Genomic DNA, 21,701 nt, shown 5'->3' with positions numbered 1-21,701 from the left:
CGACCGAGTCGCGAGACCTGCGTCCTCTCATCTTAACCAGCCGCAACCAAACCCACCACAAACCAGCGTGGTGGTAAAGCCTCTTCCCGATTACAAGCGGTTATACCCGTGGGCCTCCGCAACCCTGTTGGGCGAAACCTCATCCATCAACTCTGACCTTGACATCTTTCGCCTCAAGAAGGGTGACAAGGAAAACCTCTCTTTCATCAAAGAGCATGATGACAAAGTGTCAGTGCGTCCTTGTCCTCCCGGTGAGCCCATCTGCACCGACAATCAGGGGAGCGACGACGCCCCCTTCTGCTTCATCCACACCACCATGTTCAAGAAGGTCAAGCTTCGGTTCCCCTTCACACGCTTTGAGAGGGAACTCCTGACCGAGCTTGATATAGCCCCCGCCCAGCTTCATCCCAACAGCTGGGCGTTCGTGCGGGCTTACCAGATCCTCTGCGCACACTTAGGACATCCGACCTTAGTGGATGTGTTCCTCTACTTATTCGAGGCGAAGGACCCGAGCGGTCGTCTATGGGTCAGCCTCAATGGGATCGCCGGAAGGTCCATTCTTTCCATCTTCCAGCAATCCTATAAGGATTGGAAGGGGAAGTTCGTGCGTGTATGCTGCAACGATCGAGACCCTTCCCTTCTCGACGAGTTCCCCTTGTATTGGGTGAACAAAAGGAAAAAGGAGTCGAGCTTCAGGAAGGGTAGGGAGCCAGAAAAGATGGGGGAGCTCGACAAGGACTTGTGCGACTTCTGGAAGAAAGTCGCCTCTTCCAACGTGACCCTGTCGATTGCCTCCATCGTCTCCTTCGAGTTCTACGAAAGCCAATTGGACTTTCACATAGGTTTGCCCTTAAGCCTTCAAGTTTACCTAGCTTGACTTTGCATTTTCTCATTCCTACCTTGATGTTGCTGTTCTGCTTCGCATACGGTTTCAAACTCCTTAATGCATTATTACCTGTCAATTCTCTGTGCTAGTTGATAATTGTTGGCCCCCTTTGCAGATACGATACTGAGACAAGATAGGATGGCTGAGCTACGCGCCATAGCCAGGTCCCATAAGCTTGCGGCGGGCTCTCAAACGATCCTGAATTCTGTTGCGGAGATCGCCACTGCCCAGGGCCAATCCCCACCAGTTGGTCCACCCGCTGCTGCCGCTCTTCCAGCCCCCCAACGCAAAAAACTACCTCTTAAGAAGGCCAAAAGGAAAGCCCCCAGGGTGGTATCTGACGAAGAGGCGGATGAAAGCACCGAGGACGGGCTAATCTGCAAAAGGAAAATGGTGGCGGTGACTGAGCCCCCAGCAATTGAGAGCGCCGCTCCAAACTTCATCGAGAACCCCCCCAGCGCCTCCACACCATTCGAGTCCGCCGGGGATGTTCTCGTTTCAAACGCTTCAGTTGCTGAGGCCGCTCCTGAGCAACTTGCTGATACGCAAGCCTCCTCACAAGCCGCCGAGAAACTGCCTGCCTCACCACCACGCCTCGAAGCTCTCCCCGCCGTCCAACCTTGCGAGGGTGCTGGTTAACACCAACCTTCGCCTCCACCAGCAACCTCAGGCCTCCCAGCCGCTCTTCAAGAAGCTTTGAAGTCCTTCACCGTGCGCCTAAGGGCCATGGTTGACGATTGTCTTCCCCAAATCGTCGACGAAGGGCTCAAAGACTCCTTGGAGAAGTTTGAGCTCGACAATCGGATCAACCTGGAGGTGGCAAGGACCGCGAAAGCTGAAGCCGAAAAGACCAAGTGCGATATGATGATGCAAGGCTTGGAGTTTTCGCGAGTTGAAAACGCCCTCAAGGACGAGCTCCAGAGCGTGCGGCAAGACAACAAAGAGCTGTGCAAGAAGCTTCATGACAAACTCCAAGACGCCGTCGAGCTGGAGAGCAAGATCGTCCCTCTGAGGGAAAAAATTGCCGCGCTGGAGGAGGCAAAGAAGACTGACGCTCAGAAGATGGCCAACCTGGAGAAGAGGTCAATCGAGAGAGAGACCCTTATGGGAAAGGTTGAGCAAGATCGGGATAAGGCCTCCCAGGAACTTAGTGAAACTGCTGTTGAGCTTGCTCGAGTTCGCGAGGAGAACAGCGGGCTCAAGAAGAAGGCCGACGAGCTCGAGCTTGAAGCCACCCAGGTTCGTGAAGAGAACAGTGGGTTCAAGACGAAGATCGACGAGCTTCAACTTGAGGCCGCCCAGGTTCTAACTTCCGACTTTGGCGCTGCTTTGGAGCAGTTTGCTTGCAAATATCCTGACCTCGATCTTTCTGAGTTCTCAGTGTACAACGAGGTGGTGGACGGCAAGATCGTGCCCCCGATTGACTTATCTCCTTGAAAACTCTTATGCTTTACCTTGGTCTGTAATAATTTTCATTTTGTTCGAACTGTTCGATGCTCATGTTCATATATATATATATATATATATATATATATATATATATATATATAATCTTCTGATTTATCTGCTGCGCAATCAACTGGTTTAACTAACATGACTGGCGAAACTTACTCAACTGCATGAACTCAGCAATACTTGAACTTAACCCTTCACATACTGCTTTTAACTCGAGCAGACTGTTAACCTTATAACAAACTTAGCGAACTGTTAACTCAAAGTAAATTTGAGCAGCTATCAACTCTTCGGCGATGGCATTCGATAAAAGTTGTGAACTTAAGGTAACAAACCTTAACATAAAATCACTTACTAGGCAGCAGGTTTTAACTCAAACTAGTATTAAAATACAGTTTACCTGACCTGCCAAGTGAAGCGCCCCCCACTTCTGTCATCGCCTGGAACTCTTCTGATCTGGCACTCGCCGTACAACCCCTTCACTGTCTCCACCTTCACGCTATAGGGTTCCGGCGATGTTACGTTTCTTCTTTGCATAACTTGATCATTGTTCCCTCATCTGGGGGTAAAGGCGCCTTTCGGATCCTTCTCTACCTCCCTGAGTTTCAGAATAATGATTTGGATAGTGAGGTGTTCTCTTCGAACCTACCTCGGTTATCCTTTATCTCCTTCCACCCTTCACGCCGTACCTGAACTCGTTCAAGACGAGGAGGATTTTATCTATCTTCACACCGCCTGCAAGCGTGGAAGCTTTATCTGGTCTTACTGGGTCAATATTGATGTTTCACTTAAAGGGGAAAAGGCGTTTTCCATCGACCTTCCCTTCCCGCCGTTTAAGGTCACGAACACCCCTAACTTTTCAGTTTCATCTTGCCTGAAATGACTCTGAGGTGAGAAGGACTTTCTCTGGTGCCTCAACTTGCCCAGGGTGTACATCTCCTCCCCCCTGGATGCACTGAGGACTTTTAATCTTGCCTCAATCTGCTTATGCAAAGAGGTCTTTCAATCTGTTCTTGCCTTCACTCGCTCAAAGGCGAGGAAGACTTCTTCTCTTTCTCGCCTGCACTCGCTCAAGGGCGAGGAGGACTTCTTCTTTTGCCTCAAAATGCACGAGAGCGCTGAGGGCTTTTTACACTACTGGTACCTCCTATCGCCGAAAGACGATGAGGTCTCTAAAACCTTTAACTACTGCCACCGATCGCCGAAAAACGACGGGGACTTTAAAACTTTTAACTCATGAAGCATGCAATATACTTTGCTGTTGCCCTATATCACGTACAAGTGATAAGGTCTTTTTTTCTAAAATTTTCGAAACAATAAGCATGCAAACTTAGAAGCTTTAAACTTGACAAACTCTTCTTTATTGGGTGGCCTCATTAAAAACCCTCCTTAGGGAAAAAAGAGTGCCCCCTTGGAATTGTTTTAACAGAAACTATTCCAATCTCTTCATGTTCGTCTTTACTTACAAGGCTTTAACTGCAATACAATTTGAGATTTGTGGCGTTCCAAGTGCGAGGAATCGCCCCTCCTTCTAACGTCTCCAAGCAGTAGGCGCCGTTCCCGAGCACCTCGGTTATTCTGAACGGTCCCGTCCACTTAGGCGATAACTTGTTCTGCATCTCATACTGATGGGCCTTCCTCATCACCAGATCGCCACTTCTAAACTGCCTTGACATTACCTTAGAGTTGTACCTTCGCTCAATCCTTCTCTTTACTGCTTCGACCTTCACTCTCGCCTCCTCCCTGACCTCATCCAGTAAATCCAGATTCATTCTTCTTTCTTCGTTCGAGTCTTCCGCCACAAAGTTCTGGAATCTCGGTGAGCTTTCCTGGATTTCGACTGGAATCATCGCATCACATCCATAAACCAAACTAAATGGGGTCTCGTGGTTTCCTGACTGCTCAGTGGTATGGTATGCCCAAACTATGCGGGGTACCTCTTCAGCCCACGATCCCTTAGCTTTCTCTAATCTTCTCTTTAAACCTCTCAGCAACACCCGATTGGCAGACTCCACTTGGCCATTCGTCTGTGGGTGCTCGACGGATGCAAACACCTGTTGTATTCCCACCTCTTCGTACAACTTTTTCCGGAGGTGACTTGCAAACTGAGTCCCATTGTCTGACACCAGGCGTTTAGGCACACCAAACCGGCACACTATGTTCTTCCATACAAAGCTCTCGATCTTGTGTGCGGTGGGCCACTGGCTCCGCTTCGATCCACTTGGTGAAGTATTCAATCGCCACTACCAAGTACTTCATCTGCCTGACCGCCAGCCAATGGGAAGGGTCCCAGAATGTCAATTCCCCAAGTATGAAACGGCCAGGGGCTGTAAATTGACTTCAGCTCTTCTGGGGGTGCCTTGTGCCAATCGGCGTGCTGCTGGCATTGCTTGCAACGCTGGGCGTATCTCTTGCAATCTTCTCTAATCGTGGGCCAGTAATAGCCTGCACGGATAGTCCTTGTCACCAGCGATCGACCTCCAATGTGGCTCCCGCAAATTCCCTCATGGAGCTCAGCCATAATCCTCGTGCACTTCTCTCTGTGTATACATACAAGAAGAGGGTGTGTAAATCCAAACCTGTACAGCTCGCCGTCAATAAGGGTAAACTTGTTGGAGCTCTTCTTTATTTTTCTGGCCTCAGTTGAGTCAATTGAAAGCACACCATCCGCTAAACAACGTTGGTAAGGCGTTATCCACATGTCTGGTTCGTGGATAGCGCAAACCTGCATCGATCTTGCCCCTTCCGCTGGGCGCGCTCTGACCCTCGGCACCCTCAGAGTTTCCTGCGTTAGGGATCTATGACTTCTCGCCGGTCTTCCCATTGATCGGCAAACATGGAGAACTTGGTGGTCTGCCACGAATGCTCGAGGCGCTTTCAAAGTTTCTTGAATGACAGTCCTCTGCCTGCCCGCAAGTCAGCTCGGGCATTCTATTCTCTTGGCACGTGCACCACTTCAAATGAAGTGAAAGATCTTCTTAGCTCTTGCACGTACTCCAAGTAGGCTGCCATCTGCGGGTCCTTGGCTTGGAACTCGCCAGTTACTTGTCCGGTGACCAACAGCGAATCGCTCTTGGCCATCAGCACTCTCGCCCCCATTTCCTTAGCCAGCAGGATTCCGGCGATCAAAGCCTCATACTCTGCTTGGTTGTTGCTTGCTTTGAAGGCAAACCTCAATGATTGCTCTATCAACACTCCGTTGGGCCCTTCCAAAATGACCCCAGCCCCGCTGTCCAGCTGGTTGGACGACCCATCAACTGAGAGTACCCAGCGAAAGTCACCCTCGGCGTTCTGTGCTACCTCGGAGGACAACTCGACCACGAAATCGGCGAAGACTTGCCCTTTGATCGATCCCCGGGGTTCATATTTGATGTCGAACTCCGAAAGCTCGACTGCCCACTTCACCATCCTTCCAGCCACATCGGGCTTCTTCAAAACCTTATGGATTGGCAGATCAGTCATCACCAGTACCGTGAAGCTCTGGAAGTAATGGCGCAATCTCCTCGCCGAGAATACAACCGCCAATGCTACCTTTTCTAGGGCCTGGTACCTTACCTTTTAGCCTTGCAGCACCTTGCTAACGAAATATATAGGCCTTTGGATCTGATCCTAATCCTGCACTAGCACTGCGCTGATCGCCCTCTCAGTTATGGCAAAGTACAGCCTGAGCGGTGTTATGAGTTGCGGCTTGCACAGAACTGGAGGGCTCGCCAAATATTCCTTGAGCTTTACGAAGGCCTCCTCACACTCCTTTGTCCAAACAAACCTGTTGTTCCTTTTCAAACATTGGAAGTATGGGTGGCCCTTCTCTCCGCTTGCCGATATGAATCGGGACAGGGCGGCCATCCGCCCCGTGAGGTCCTGCACCTCCTTCACATTGGCGGGGCTCCTCATTGCCAAGATGGCGGCGCACTTCTCGGGGTTAGCCTCAATTCCCCTCTCTGACAGGAGAAACCCCAGAAATTTCCCTGCTTCTACACCAAAAACGCACTTTTCAGGATTCAGTTTTAGTGTGTACCTGGCTATCGTGATGAACAACTCTTCCAGGTCTGCGACGTGCTTGTCTTTCTCCAGGGACGTCACGACCATGTCGTCGACGTATGCCTGCACGTTCCTTCCGAGCATGGGTGCGAGCACCTTGTCCATCAACCTTTAGTATGTGGCCCCTGCATTCTTCAACCTAAAGGGCATTACCTTGTAGAAATAACATGACCTTTCCGTCATGAAGGCGGTCTTCTCTTCGTCCATGGGGTGCATTTTGATTTGGTTGTACCCCGAGAAGGCATCTAGAAAACTGAGCAGCTTGCACCCTGATGCACTGTCTACCAGGGCGTCTATGCTTGGCAAAGGGTAAGAGTCCTTCGGGCAGGCCTTGTTCAGGTCTGTAAAGTCAACTCACATCCGCCATTTTCCGCTGCTCTTTTTGACCAGAACAACATTAGCGAGCCATTATGAATATTGGATTTCCCTGATGTGGCCTGCTGCAAGGAGTTTCTGTGTCTCTTCTTTGATCGCCTGTCTCTTCTCCTCATTGAACTTTCTTCTTCTTTGGCGGATGGGCCTGACTTGGGGGTCCATTGCCAAACGATGGCACAAGAAATCGGGGTTGATTCCCGGCATATCTGAAGCAGCCCACGCAAACGCATCCAAGTGTCTACTTATTACCTCGGCGATTTGGTCTTGCGTCTTGCTATCCAGGGTTCTTCCCAACTTAAACACCTTGCCTCTGATCTCCTTCTCGAGCCATTCCTCTATTGGCTGAGGTTTCCTTTCGCTGGCAATCAGCGCTCTCGCGATACCGGTTTCTCTGGCGATCTCCGAGCAGTTTCTTTCTCCCTTCCCGCTCTCCGGCCTCGCCTCTACACTCCCCATCGGCACATCGCCCTCGGCGACGACCTCTAACGCTGAATCCGAAACTCGCCGGGGTTCGCGCTCTGGCTCCACGCCAGAGGGGGCGTTGTGGTTACGTGGCACACAGACCTCTTGTTCTTGAGGCTGTTTTCGTAACACTTCTTCGCCTCCTTCTGGTCGGAGCAAATAGTGATGATCATGCCCTCCATAGACGGCAGCTTGACCTTCATGTGACTTGTCGAAGGCATAGCTTCTGTTCTGTTGAGCGTTGGCCTTCCCAACAGTATGTTGTACGCTGACGGGGTGATTACAACAAGATACCTGATCTTCTCCGTTCGTGAGGCCAAGCCGTCAGTGAAGGTCGTCCTCAGCTCGATATACCCCCTCACCTCCACTAGGTCACCGACAAAACCATACAAGCAACCCCCATATGGTCTTAGTTGATCAGGGGACAGTTGTAACTTCTCAAAAGTTGGCGAAAACATCACATCTGCTGAGCTTCCTTGGTCGACCAGCACCCGGTGGACGGTCCTTCTCGCCGTGACAAGCGAGATCGCAATAGGGTCGTTGTCGTGAGGCACCACGTCCCTGAGGTCCCTCTTGGTGAACGTGATGTCGACGTCGGGCGAGTGATCCTCAAAGATTTCCACTAACATTACCGACCTCGCATACCTCTTACGTTGCGACGCGGTGCACCCCCCGCCGGAGAATCCGCCAGCTATGGTGTGGATCTCACCGTGGATGGGCACCTCGTGCTGCTACCCTCCGCTGCCCGCTGGTTAAGATCATGACGCTTGGTCCGCTTGCTTCTCTAGCAAGTAATCCTTCAGGAAACCACATTTGACCAGCTCGGCGAGCTGGTATCCCAGAGCTAAACACGAGTTGATAGAGTGGCCAAAACTCTTATGGAACTCGCACCATGCGTCTGGCTTTGGCCCCAAAACCTTTTCTGTTGTCTTCAAAGGCACCTTGAGCCTGGAAGCAATGTTTGGGATGGCGATCAAATCAGCCAAACCCATTACAAACTCATACTTTGGGGGGCGATTACTCTCCCTGGGGCGCCCTGGTCCCTTGCTCTTATTTTTCTTAGGGTCGTAAGGATGGCGCGCCCTTTGATCCCTCTTTCCCGCCGTCGCTTCCATTACCCGCTGCGGTTGTACCCTTGCTTGGGCGCGCGGTTTAGTCGGGGCCACGTTTCCCCTCTTCTCGGTGACCTCGCTCTCGGCGGCGATGTGAGCCACAGCACGTCGCCGGATTTCAGCAAACGTGGCGGGGTGGCTCCTGATGAGCGACTCACTTAAAGGCCCAGGTAACACGCCCTTTTTGAAGGCGTGCATGAACATCTCTTCGTCCTTTCCTGGCAAACGGACTATCTGAGCTCCGAATCTGTTCAGGAAATCCTTTAGGGACTCCCCTTGGTACTGCCTTATATCAAACAGGTCGTAAGACACCAAAGGTGGCGCCTTGTTCACTATATACTGCTCAACAAACATCTTGGAAAACTGTTGGAACGTGGTAATGTGGCCAGTGGCTATACTGACAAACCAGTCCAACGCTGTTCCGCTCAAAGTGCTCATGAACACCTTACAGTACACCGCGTCGGAGCCCCCTGAGAGCATCATCTGAGTATGAAACGCCGTGAGATGGGCTTCAGGGTCCTCTACCCCAGTGAAAGACGCTTTCACCGCCACAGTGTTAGCCGGGACCACCGAGTCCATGATCTCTTGGGAAAATGGCATAGGAAAGCTGCGCGGTGGGGATGGGGGTGCAGATCTGTCCCCAGTCGCACGTTCCTCCCGCTCCTGAAGGGCATTGCGCAGCTCTTCGTTGATCCTGTTGAGCTCTTCATTCCTTGCTTGCGAGGCTACCAACGCCTCATGCATCCTTTCCTGTTCAGAACCCGATGCAGCCACGTTCTCCTGCAGCGTCCTCATCATGTCCATCACTTGTGTCATGGACACAACATCTTCGTCTGTTGATGGCGCGACTGAGCTGGAACGCGTTGTCCTCATCCTTCTTCAACAAACTCAACAACTCAAAAGACTCCAAACAAACGGTGAAAACTCCAGGAATCGACTGCGATAGCAGCAGTCGAACAAAAAACACCAAAAACACCACAAACGCGAACTATGGTTGGGAATCACCTTTTACACGGCCCCACGGTGGGCGCCAGATGATTCTGGTGGTTGACTGATCGCAAGAGCGTTGCCTCGTCACGATCTTCCTCACCAGCTTGACACCACGTGCCCTCCAAGTCCACTCCACAGATAGCCTCTCTGAGAACCTGAAAAACACAAGGTGGCGCCTCTGCGGCCGGTGGCGCTCCGACGCTCAAGTCAGTGACAAGAACACCCAAAAACTAAGAGAAAATATGCTTTGTAGGACCGTACTAAAGGCACACAACCCTAGCAGAATCAGCCGTAATGAAAAACATACCTCTGCAAATTTTGTTAAGGTTACCTTTATAGCTAGGTTTCTTCTCTCTCCAGGCCGTTATGCTTTTGGACGCGTGGCTCGCATCCAGCCCTGCACGTGTCGCCATCTGGGCTGGGATGGCAGGTAGCACCCAGCCCTACACGTGTCGTCATCTGAGCTAGGATAACTCGAGCGTCACTTCTTTATTTCTCCCAGCCCTACACATGTCATCATCTGAGCTAGGATAACTCGAGCGTCACTTCTTTATTTCTCCCAGCCCTACACGTGTCATCATCTGGGTTGGAGTAATTGAGAACATCAAACCCTACACGTGTCATCATCTGGGCTGGGGCAACTTGAACGTCACTTCTGCGTAGTAGCCAGTCACGCGGCTAAGTCCTCAACTCAAGGAGTAACCTAGCACGTAATGCGCTGTGAAACACCACCTGATGAGGCGAGTATCGGATGCAACAAAGTGCATCATCTTTGTGATATCGCTCGTCGCAAGTGGCACCCTCCTTATTGCTATGCCATGCATGTTCTAGCTGGGGAAACCTTGCCACCAACGAATGTCCACTCTGGGAATCCTGTCGCTGATGAGCAAGGTGTTCCCCCCAACTCACTCGACCTTCATGCCCCATGTTGGTGCAACAATCGTCTTACTGAACTTACACGCTTGGAATTACCCTTCTGAGCCTTCAGCAGCTTTAGCTAAGTTTACTGGGAGATCCGGCGATGTGCTCCTTGTGGCGGTGTGTAAACCACCCGATCTCCTAGCATTCCCCGGTGATCTCTGATCATCTGATCTCCTAGCACTCTCATACGGCGACTGCGACGTAACTCTGGTGACCGCCGGTTACGCACACTAGAGATCGGAGAACGCCAATTCAGCGATCGGCGACTATGCCCACTTTTGAGCCATTCATCTTTTCTAGCCTACGTGTTCCACTGAGCACGCCCCACCCGAGCACGTGCAAGACACGTCATCACCCCTGACGACCTGGTCGGTACAGTTACTATACATAATTTGTGTGAGAATAGTGAGAATTGTTTCTCCTAGCTTAGTCTTATCTTGTGAGTGTTTGGGAGCTCTCAAGTGGCGGCAACATCACTTATCTTGGAGCATATTCACCATTCCAAGTGGCGTGAGCTTCTTCCCGAGCTTCAACCACACAAGCTTTCCTATCCTTCATTTATTCAATTCCAATTCCATTCCATTTCGATTCCTAAAAATGTCTTGTGTTTGTGTTCTTGTTTCTATTCGGTTCATGCTATTTGTTTAGTGATTTTCCTTTGAATTGTTGTGTTTTCAATTCTGCACTTTAACCGCACCTTGTTTTGTCATTCATAATCACCTATAATTGTGCTTTTCCTTTGGTCTTATGGAAATGAACCTTCACATCTACTTAACACTTGTTAATTTAATGTCTAGTGGGAATTTTCCTTAGACTTGTCACCTTAATTGTTTAATCAATCTCAATTCTAATTCTAAAAGTGACACCTAAATGAATTAACCTAAAATCAACTCACATCACTTTCAGTCGTGGCAATGATGAATAAAAAATCATTGCAAATCTTGTGAAACGAATTTGAGGCTCAAATCTCAGCCACAACTCAATACACACAATAAGGAATGTCAGGTAAAAATTTCAAATCCAAACACCCAACGAATATGGCGTAATAAGTCCTAGACCGAGAGCAAACAATAATGGAAAACTTGTTTTTCCGAAAACAAAACGTCCTAATTTTCTTCCTTATATCTTTTTCTGTGTTTTCTTTTTGGATGTGCCTCCTTGATGTGAGTTGATTAGGAGAATCTTTAAATTGTGACACTTTAAGAAAAAATGAAGGAGGCTTAAGGAAACATCAATGGAGTTCAATGCCTTTCAAATGATGAACCAAACTCATGAACATGAGTGCCAACTCCTTACACAACAATTGAATAGACAAAACACACAAAACAACAACAATATAACAAGATATGATGCGCAAACTTAAAGGAAAGCAAGAATAAGACATTTAACCGATTAAAACAACAACTAAACACATTTGAACCGATTGAATTGAACAAGAACACAAACTACCGAATAAAAATGAATAACAAACACAAATGACCGAATAAAATTGTAGAATAATGTGTGGAAATGGAAATGAAGGTGAAGCATGAAGGAACTGATGTGGTTGTAGTCATGGAAGGGAAGAACACGCCACTTGGAGGTGATTGTTCCAAGATAAGTGCATGAATGCCACCACTTGGAGCTTCCCAAACACTCATAAGATGAGACAAGATGAAGGATAACAAGTCTCACACAATTCTCTCTCAATTTGAGTAGAGTAACCTTTCTTAAAATTTCAATTCTGAATTTACAAGAGCATGGCACCTCCTTTTATAGTAGAAGAGGGCTGAAAATGAAAAGGCACAAATCAAACATAAGACTATTCAATTTGGTGCCTAAACAAGTCACAAAGAAAGTATGACTTGATTTCTATCTTTGACACCTCCTAAAACTACACCTACACTTACTTTTTATGTCACATGGAAGGTGTTCTCGCCGGTTGACTCCCTTCGCCGGTTGACTCTAACAGCTGCTTTGGCCCTTTAATCTTGCCTGAGAATCGTACCTTCTTGGTAAAAAAACCTCTCACCTGCAAACACAAACGGGCGCCCTAGCGACCGTTTGCACTCTGCCGCTCAAGTCAATATTAGGGCAAAGAAACAATAAGTGTATAAAGTAGTTTCAGTCTTAGAAACTGTGTACCTTGCTAGGGTTCTTAGCACCCTTTATATAGGTTGAAACTAGGGTTTACCTCTGTTCTGTTACCCTTATCTAGGGTTCCTTGGAGAATGTCCCTGTGTCGCTATCATGTAATCTTAGCGTAATCTGGCATATAAGACTTCCCTTAACTGGAGTGCAACGACTAACAGAATGGTCGCCTGGGTACCAACTATTGCACCAAATCTCTAGAGCCATATGTTTTGTGGGTGCCCTAAGTGTTCACGTGCCATGTATGCAGGCTACCCTTGGAAATCCTAACTCTATTGGGCCTTAGCGCATCCAAGGGTTATTTACTTGTGTCGCGCCTAAATGTGCTATACACACCACCTTCATGGATCCCTCGTGTCTTAGGGCTTCCTCTCATATCTGATGTTTTAACTAGTATAATTCTGGGGCCCGCCTTACGTGGCCCAATATAGCTGTTCAGACCACCGACGTCCGATCTCTCCCTTTGTTGGCGAGGTCCGATGTCGATCCCTGACGTCTGTCGGTACAGAAGGTGTGACTTATCTTGGTGCATTTACACCTCTTATATCTATAACTACACCTCCCTTTATGTTCTACTAAAAAGACTACTCAAAAGTAATTACAAAAAGAGATATTCAATGATGCTCATCTCCCAAAGCCTTGGCCTTGCTATTAATAATCCTTTGAGGCATGAAGGATGTTGAGCTCATGGGTTGGGCTTGGGCCTCCACTTGGGCTTTGGCTTCTTGGTCTTGGGCTTCTTGGTCTTGGGCCTCAGGTGCCTCCTCTACTAGGTCTTCATCAATCCTTGACTGGATACAAACGACATATGAAAGTACTTGTGTAAGTATTTTTGGAACTTTTCAGCGTAATATGAACTCAGAATAAAATTGCAGAAACTACAACAAAATTTCGCAAATCTGGAAAGAGGAGTGCCTTCGAGTACATGAAGTTTCTCGAAAATTTACCAAATGGAATTTCTTGTTGAAATCATGTGAAAGAATCCCAATAGAATTTGGGACGAAACGCGAAAAATTTCAGCTTAAACGGTCGAGTATTTAGTTAGAAAATTATGAAACAGTTTCACACGGAAAGGAACCTTCCTTTAAGTCGTGGCAATGATGAATAAAAAATTCATTGAAAATCTTGTGGAACGAATTTGAGGCTGAAATCTCAGCCACAACTCAATAAGCACAATAAGGAATGTCTGGTAAAAATTTCAAATCCAAACACCCAACGAATAAGGGATAATAAGTTCTAGACCGAGAGCAAACAAAACTGGAAAACTTGTTTTTCCGAAAACAGAGTGTCCTGACTTTTCTTCCTTATATCTTTTTCTGTGTTTTCTTTTTGGACGTGCCTCCTTAATGGGATACAAACAACATATGAAAGTACTTGTGCAAGTGTTTTCGGAACTTTTCAGCGTAATATGAACTCAGAATAAAATTGCAGAAACTATAGCAAAATTTCGCAAATATGGAAAGAGGAGCACCTTGGAGTGCATGAAGTTTCTCGAACATTTACCAAAAATAATTTCTTGTTAAAATGATGTGGAAGAATCCCAGTAGAATTTGGGACGAAACGTGACAAATTTCAGCTTAAACAGTCGGGTATTCAGTTAGAAAATTATTAAACAGTTTCACATGGAAAGGAACCTTGTTTTAGGTCGTGGCAATGATGAATCAAAAATTCATTGCAAATCTAGTGGAACGAATTTGAGGCTCAAATCTCAGCCACAACTCAATACAAACAATGAGGAGTGTCTGGTAAAAATTTCAAATTAAAACACTCAACGAATAAGGCGTAATAAGTTCCAGACCGACTGCAAACAAAACTAGAAAACTTGTTTTTCCAAAAATAGAATGTTCTGGCTTTTCTTCGTTATATCTTTTTTTATGTTTTCTTTTTGGACATGCCTCCTTGACTAGATAGAAACGACATATGAAATTACTTGTGTAGGTGTTTTCTGAACTTTTTAGTGTAATATGAACTCAGAATAAAATTGCAGAGACTAAGGCAAAATTTCGCAAATCTAAAAAGAGGAGCACCTTGGAGTGCATGAAGTTTATCGACCATTTTCCAAAAATAATTTATTGAAATCATGTGGAAGAATCCCAACAGAATTTGCAACGAAACGTGACAAATTTCAGCTGAAACGGATGAGTATTCAATTAGAAAATAATCAAAGAGTTTCATACGGAAAAAAACCTTCCTTGATTGGGAAATTGTTTTGAACTTTTGGGGAATTTTTTATCCTTTTGCTTTAGTACTTTTCTATTTACAAAGTTTCATAATTAAAAGTTTTGTAAGGTTCTTTAAGTCTTCTTTTGTGCTTTTCTTGAGTGTCTTCTATTCAAAGTTTTGTCATATTTCTTTTCCAACTTTGGTTTAGGCTTTTCTTGTTTGTCTTTTCTTCTTTCCTCAAGTTTTGTGGTGAATTACTTTGAGCAAGTATTGAGGCTTTGTCCTATTTCACTTGAGAGTTGGTCATACCACAAGAGAGACCTTGGCTAAGAAAAGAAAACTTTCTTGGAATGTTTGAGTGTTTTATTTCTTTTTGCCAAAAGCTTTCTTATGTTTTCTATCTTCTTTTCTTAACTTGTTTGTTACTTGTATTTTTTGTTGTTTGTTGTTATGAATCATATTTCAAGTGGTGAATCATCTAAGCCCCATTCTCCTAAAAAAGTGTTCCTTATTGGAGAGTTGAAGGAAGCTAAGCGCACCATTACACAAAAAGACGAAAAAATTAGACAAATGGAGGAAAAACTCCAAAGGCTAGAATTGGCCTATGAAAGACCCCACCATGTAAGAAGACATCATCAAAGGCATGAATCAAGAAGTTCCAAAATTATCATGGACATGAAGAAGAAGCCGAATGGAGGATGCACAATTTTAAAGATAGGCGCCAACATGTGGCAAAGCCTTATTTACCATTTGTAAATGTCCCTAGTTTTAGTGGAAAAAGGTGATCCCAATGTTTATTTAGGTTGGAAGGCTAAAGTATAATTTTTTTTAATGTACATGATGTCCAAAATGACCAAAGAGTTACGTTAGCCTCCTTAGAATTTTTGGACTATGTCATGCAATGGTGGCACAAAACTCTCATGGACATTGGTTTAAACAAGAGACCAACCGTGGTCTCTCGGGAGGATTTGAAAGAATGCATGCGCGCTAGATTTGTGCCTCCACACTATAAGAAAGAGATCTTGTTGAAGCTCCAAAGGCTTCATCAAGGAACACAAAGTGTGGATGCTTATTTTAAAGAACTTGAAACAATTTTAATCCGGATTGACATGCATGAAAGTGAGGAATCTAAGATGGCTAGATTTGTAAGTGGCCTAAGAAAGGATATCCAAGATGTGGTAGAATTGTATGAGATGCTTCTTAATTCGTCAGCATCACTCTTAAACAGGATAGACATGTTTCCTATGGAGACAAAAATAAAGGAAAAATCCTTGGCAAAGGCACCACAGGCAATGAAAGTAGTTTTCTTATACATGATGTGTTGTATGTAGAAGAATTAAAGCACAATCTGTTGAGCCTTAGTCAGCTCTGTGACAGGGGTTACCAAGTCACCTTCAGAACCAACTCATGTGAAATCAGGTTACTTAATTCAAAGGAAGTTCTTCTTGTTGGTAAGAGATCAAACAATTTCTATTTACTTGATATCTCTAACTCCACATCAATCGGTTGTTTGCTAACAAAGCATGAGGAATCATGGCTTTGGTGATGGAAGAGGCCCAAGCACAAGCCCACATGCAAGCCCACCAAAGGGTAGATTTGGGCCAACCATACAGTTATGGCCAAGAGGATCCAAGAAGACGTTCTTTTTCAAATGCCATAAACTCTAGTGTAGAGTAGACTTTAATTTCTTGTCAAAATTAGCATAGGAACTTTATTTGTAATTTTCTTAGAGTTAATTTTGGAACCTAAAACACCAACCTAGGTAAACTTAGAGTTTCTAAAAAAACCTCTAAATTTACCAAGGCCGGTCTAGAAAGCCCATGGAGGGGGTGAGCATAAAAACTAGACACACCCCTCCCCATGTGCTCATTTGTGCACCCATGTGCCATGTGCACCCATGTGCTTCACATTTACATTTCATTTGGCTAGCATTAGGGTTGCATTATGGTCCTCCTTAGCCTATAAAAGGAGGAGCCTACACCTTGTATTTTCAAGTTTATTGTGAGTAAAGTTATGCTGCCATTTTGTGCCAAGCTTTGCTCCTCCCTAGAATTCTAGGCTCTAAACTTCATCTCCTTCACCTCTCCTTGGGTTGGCCGAACCTCCCTATGTTCATACCTATCATGCACCTTCAAGATCAACATCACTCTTAGGAGGATCTTGCACACACACCTCCATAGCTTCCGCACCATTTTCTTACATGATTCAAGAAGACCTTCATGAAAATGCCATCATTTGGTATCATGAGCTTGGGTTCTTCAAGATGAGTTGCTTTTGGTCTTTTCATTTCTAGTTCTTCTTTATTTCATGTTGTTCATCTTATTTCCATAATTTTCTTGCTGTTTTTTGCAATTTAATTTGTTTTGGTGTGCTTTGTGGAAGATCCAACCGAAGCACTTTTGTTCAATTGATCTTGAACAATTCCTTGTGCAATTTGTGATAGGTTTCCATACACCTTTGAGTTGCTGTTTTCTTTTAGGCTTTTGAGTCTTTATTGCTTTCTTATTTGGTTCATATTATACTTTTGAGTCTTTAATTTCTGAATCCATACATGTTTTGTCAAGTCATGTTCATCCATAATGTCAACAATTCTTAGTAGTCCTTTATTTGGCTTGATTGTTTCTTGATTTTGGGTATCTTTAATTGCTTTGAATCTGCTGTTCTTTGATCTTTTTGGTGCCTTTTTAATTTTAGTTTGAGTTCCTATTTGTGTTTAGATCCTACACAAATTCTATTTCACAAATTCCATTGTGTTTAAATTTTGGTATCTTGCTGTTTTTGTTTCCAGTTTCCAGAATCCCCTGTTTCAAATTTTCTGTGCTGACTGTTTTGTCCCAGAAAAATATTTTCACTCATAGGAAAAATTTTATTCTCTGGAATATGCAAGTTTGAAGTGTTATAGAAAGGACAAAAAAATAATTAGTCCAAAAGAATCAACAGAAAAAAATGATAAATCTTTTAAAATCAGTGTGCAAATCTGAGGCGCTACAGCTGGCGTAACTGAACACCAAAATTGCAAAATATATTAAAAACAATTGGTGCATGAGTTTTGAGTGATTCCAAAGCCAGATTTTATCTAAGATCTTGAATATCTTGCATATCAAATTTTAGAATCATATCTTAAAAACAAAGCTCAGCATAAATTGGGGAAAAAACACGTTTCTGGCCCACAACATTTTCCAGTGTTGCTGTTTTTTTTTATTTGGTCATCTAATTCTAGTGCCATTCTTAGGATTCTTTTGTGTGCCTACCTTTATTTTGGTACCTTTTATTTGCTTGCTTAATATTTCTTGGACCTCTTTCTAGTTGTCATAATCTAACTCCTTTTGGTGGTACTGTTTTATTCAATTAAATTGTTTCTTGCTTTTGTTCTTTGACCTCTAATTTGGTGCTGGAATTTATTTCTCCTTTGGTGCTTAATTGAATGGAAACTTGACTTGGGTAAGGTCTAGTCTTTTGATAGGTGCTGAAATTGGAGAATTAAAACCTTCATTCTAAGGGGAAACAAAGCCAAGGCCGAAACAAGCTTTCTTGAAAAACACTACAAACACTTGGGGGGCCAACAAGCAAAGACAACAAGGAAGTGCATTTAGCAAAAAGAGGATCAACAAAGGGAGTTTTTCTTAATTTCCTTGCAACTTAATTTGTGTTAATTACCTCTTAATTACGATTTAGACGGTGAGTGTGTCTTCAAGGGCTCAAAGTGTCCAAGAAGCCTCACCTAGGGCCGACTAGTATAGAATTCTTAATTAGCAATTATTAATTGTTTGTAATTGCCTTTTCTTTTGCTTAGTTAGTGATGCTTTGCATGAATATTTTGTTAAGTTTGTGATAAACCGTCTAGCTTTGTTGATTAGTTAGCTTGCATTGTTGTCTTGCATTAAAATCTGATTTCTCAACTTAATTGTGTTCCAAGTGGTTTACTAAGAGAAAGCTTTGTGTGAAGACATTGAGGGATAGTTTTTGGCTAAGGCAAAGGCTTGGTATTTAAGTAGTCCACTGTGACTCACCTCCCTTACCTGGAAGACTACCTTCTTTGACTTCCCTAAATTTTTCTCAAGGTAAAATACTTCTACACACAAAGCTTTAGTCATGTCTTCTCACTCCTCTAAATCTCTTAAAAGTGAGGTGAAATCCTTGAAATCTCTTTTGAAACAACTTACCAAGGATATTCAATCAATTTCATCTAAACAATTGGAGAATGAGATCAAAACTAATGAATTGACTAAAGCAAATAATGAGAAGTCTCAATTTTCAAAAAAATTACATTCTCATGCATCTAGCTCTAAACATCATGATTATCTTGGGGAAGAAAGTCTTAGGAAAAATGAATATCATCAACAATTCCCTAGGAGAGCTAGGAAAGAGAGACAAGAAAACCTAACCAAGCATATCTCTCACATTCAAGCTAGAGAAATTCCATGTTTAGAATACCTTGGCAATGATCAATTAGCATCTCAATGTTTCAATGAAAGATCTATGATCTTAAGGGACAAAGATGAGAATAGTAGCCAAGAAAAAGAAGCTAGTGAGAGTGAAGAAAATGTAAAAATAGAAAAGCAAGAGAAAACCCTTGGGAAACAAAAGGCGTGGGAGAAGAGTGTTCCTTCCCACAAGGTCATTCAACAAGAAGGAAAAGTTGAAAATACATTTGAAAATATACCTCTTGTTGAACAACCTAGCCTTACCTTTTGTAAAGGAACACTTGCAAGCCTAGAAAAAAAAGAAGAATCCTTAAAAAAGGCTTGCATAGATAAAAATATAGTAGATTATTTTACATACATGCCAAGATATCACCAAGTGAAGGTCAAGTCATCTATAGGCATCTACAACGACAATTTTTTATGTGAAGTAGTGCCTAAAGAAACTTCTCATGTCTTATTGAGACAACCTTTGCAAAGAATTGAAATTTCCATGAACAAAGGTTGTATCAACGAGACTACCTTCACACATAAAAGAGAAATTCTTCATGAAGGAGAACTCATGGGTCAAATTAGAGTTGATAAAACTCTAGAGCTTTTAAAAGGAAAATTATTGTCACCCATGAGAAAAGATGCTCAAAGACATTACCCTAGATACATTCCGTGTTTTAAAAATACATCTAAGGCGATGTCTCATGAACTCTGATCCTGCCTGTTGACCGGAACGCTGGAAACTGCCTCGTCAAAGGATCGACGTGCGCACCGCTTCAAACCTCCGTTCCTCTTCGAGATCCACCTCAAGAACCTGCAAAGAAACAGAGCGGCGTCGCTACGGCCGATCGCACTCCAACGCCCAAGTCAGTGACCGAATCACCAAATACTAAGAGAACAAGAACCGTGCAAATTCTCTCTCACAGTAAGCTCTATAACTCTCAAGCGTAAAGAGTATAATCTGAACGTGCGTACCTCAAAAAGTTCGTTAAGAACTCTTATATACCTGGTTACTTTCTCTCTCCTGGCAGTTACAGACTTGGACACGTGGCTCGCATCTAGTCGTACACGTGCCTTCATCTGGAGCCTCCTTAACTTGGGCGCTGCTTCTACTCTCGTTTTGCTAAGTTACCTATGCATGGTACTGCCCAGTACATAGCTAACTTGGGAGTGCGATCTCTACTGGAACTGGCGAGTTAGGGTGCCTTCGTACACCTTCCCTGTGGTCTCGCCGGCCGCCTTCATAATCTGCACCACCTTCATCTCTGGCGATGTGCTTTCTCTGGCGATCTCCAATCACTAGGTCGCCTGAGTTTACATCTGGCGACTTCATCTCTAACCTGGTGATCACCGGTTCTGGTATGCTGGAGATCGGAACACGCCAACTTAATAACTGGCGTTGAGTGAGCGAGTACAGGCAAGATAAAGACCTCCTCGCCGTCGAGCGAGCGCAGGCAAGAAAGAGAAAAGGTCCTCAGTGCATCCAGGGGGGAGGAGATGTACACCCTGGGCAAGTTGAGGCACCAGATAAAGTCCTTCTCGCCGTTGAGCGAGTTCAGGCGAGTTAAAGACCTTCTCGCCGATGAGCGAGTTCAGGCGAGTTAAAGACCTTCTCGCCGATGAGCGAGTTCAGGCGAGTTAAAGACCTTCTCGCTTACATGCGAGCATAGGCAAGATAAAATCCTTCTCGTCTCGAACGAGTTCAGGTATGGCGCAGAGGGTGGAAGAAGTTGGAAGGCGGCTAAGGTAGGTTCGGAGAGAACGCCTAGTCAGCCGGTCTTTTGCTCTGAAGTTCAGGGGGGCAAAGAAAGATCCCAAAGGGCGTTTCTACCCCAGATAAAGAAACGATTGCCAAAGCATGAGGCTAGGAAAAGCTGATGTTACCAAGAGTTCTTGGCGATCGGGAAGAGTTTAAACGGCGGCGAGAAGGTTAAAATACCTGTTTGATAAAGCAGGTCGAGTGGGACGGTGTTTTGAGCCAATAATTGAGTGACAGTTCGTTGCTTGGAAGGTATTCTTATGATAAGGTTAGTGCCTTAAGAGTACAAGTTGTTTAAAGTGATTATTGCTTAAGTTTGAAGTGGCTCAAAGCAGTTGAGTCAAAAGTCGCGTTTGCAAAATCACTAAGTTAAATCCGACAAAGTTAAACATGCAAAGAAGGTTAAAGCGCTTAAAGAAGTCAGGAGAAAGAATATTCAGACTTTGTCATTGAGTTAAGTATTTGTTAAAAGCACATATGCACGAGTTTATTACAAGGTATACACAAGGGAAATCATAAAGTAGCAGATGAGGTGGAGTTGATTAGTCTTCAGCAGGAACGACCTTTCCATCTACTACTTCGTTGTTCAGCGACACCATGCTGAGGTCGAGATCGGGGAATAGGCATGCGAATTGTTCCCGAGCGGCTTCGAATCCAGCAGCCAGAATCTGAGCAGAGTTTAGCTTAAGTTCTTCAATTTGCCCTTGAAGTTCTTCAACCTGTTTCTTGAGCTCTTTGTTCTGCTACTCCAGCTCTTCAACCTGTTTTCTGAGTTGTTTGTTGGTCTCTTGAGCATGGAGAAGGTCTTCAGTAACCTTCTTGGATTCCGATTGAGCTTGGGCCAACTCAGCAGCCATCTTTCCTTTCTCCTTGTTTGCCTCGGCGAGATCAGCCATGGCGTCGTCCCTCGCCTTTTCTACTTGCCCAAGTAGTTTCTCGCGGTCGATCGACCTCTGCTCCAGTTTTTGCACCTTGGCGGCGTCAGCTTTCATGAGAGC

General features: G+C 44.8%; 1 protein-coding gene across 1 annotated transcript; it reads left to right on the top strand.

Annotated features, from left to right (window-relative positions):
- Positions 1-1,612: 1,612 nt before the first annotated feature.
- On the top strand, positions 1,613-2,323 carry LOC137838454 (coiled-coil domain-containing protein SCD2-like). Its single transcript, XM_068647697.1, has one exon. It carries the CDS (start codon positions 1,613-1,615, stop codon positions 2,321-2,323), a length of 711 nt encoding a protein of 236 aa, XP_068503798.1.
- Positions 2,324-21,701: the final 19,378 nt, after the last annotated feature.

The sequence above is a fragment of the Phaseolus vulgaris genome, chromosome 4, assembly GCF_000499845.2.
Source record: "Phaseolus vulgaris cultivar G19833 chromosome 4, P. vulgaris v2.0, whole genome shotgun sequence".
Lineage (NCBI taxonomy): Eukaryota > Viridiplantae > Streptophyta > Magnoliopsida > Fabales > Fabaceae > Phaseolus > Phaseolus vulgaris.
The sequence above is the reverse complement of the archived record's forward strand: the minus strand, read 5'-3'. Positions and strand labels throughout refer to the sequence as shown.

Bases quoted from the DNA above. Each gene is read 5' to 3' on its own strand.
- LOC137838454 (XM_068647697.1), top strand. From the start codon at position 1,613: ATGGTTGACGATTGTCTTCCCCAAATCGTCGACGAAGGGCTCAAAGAC.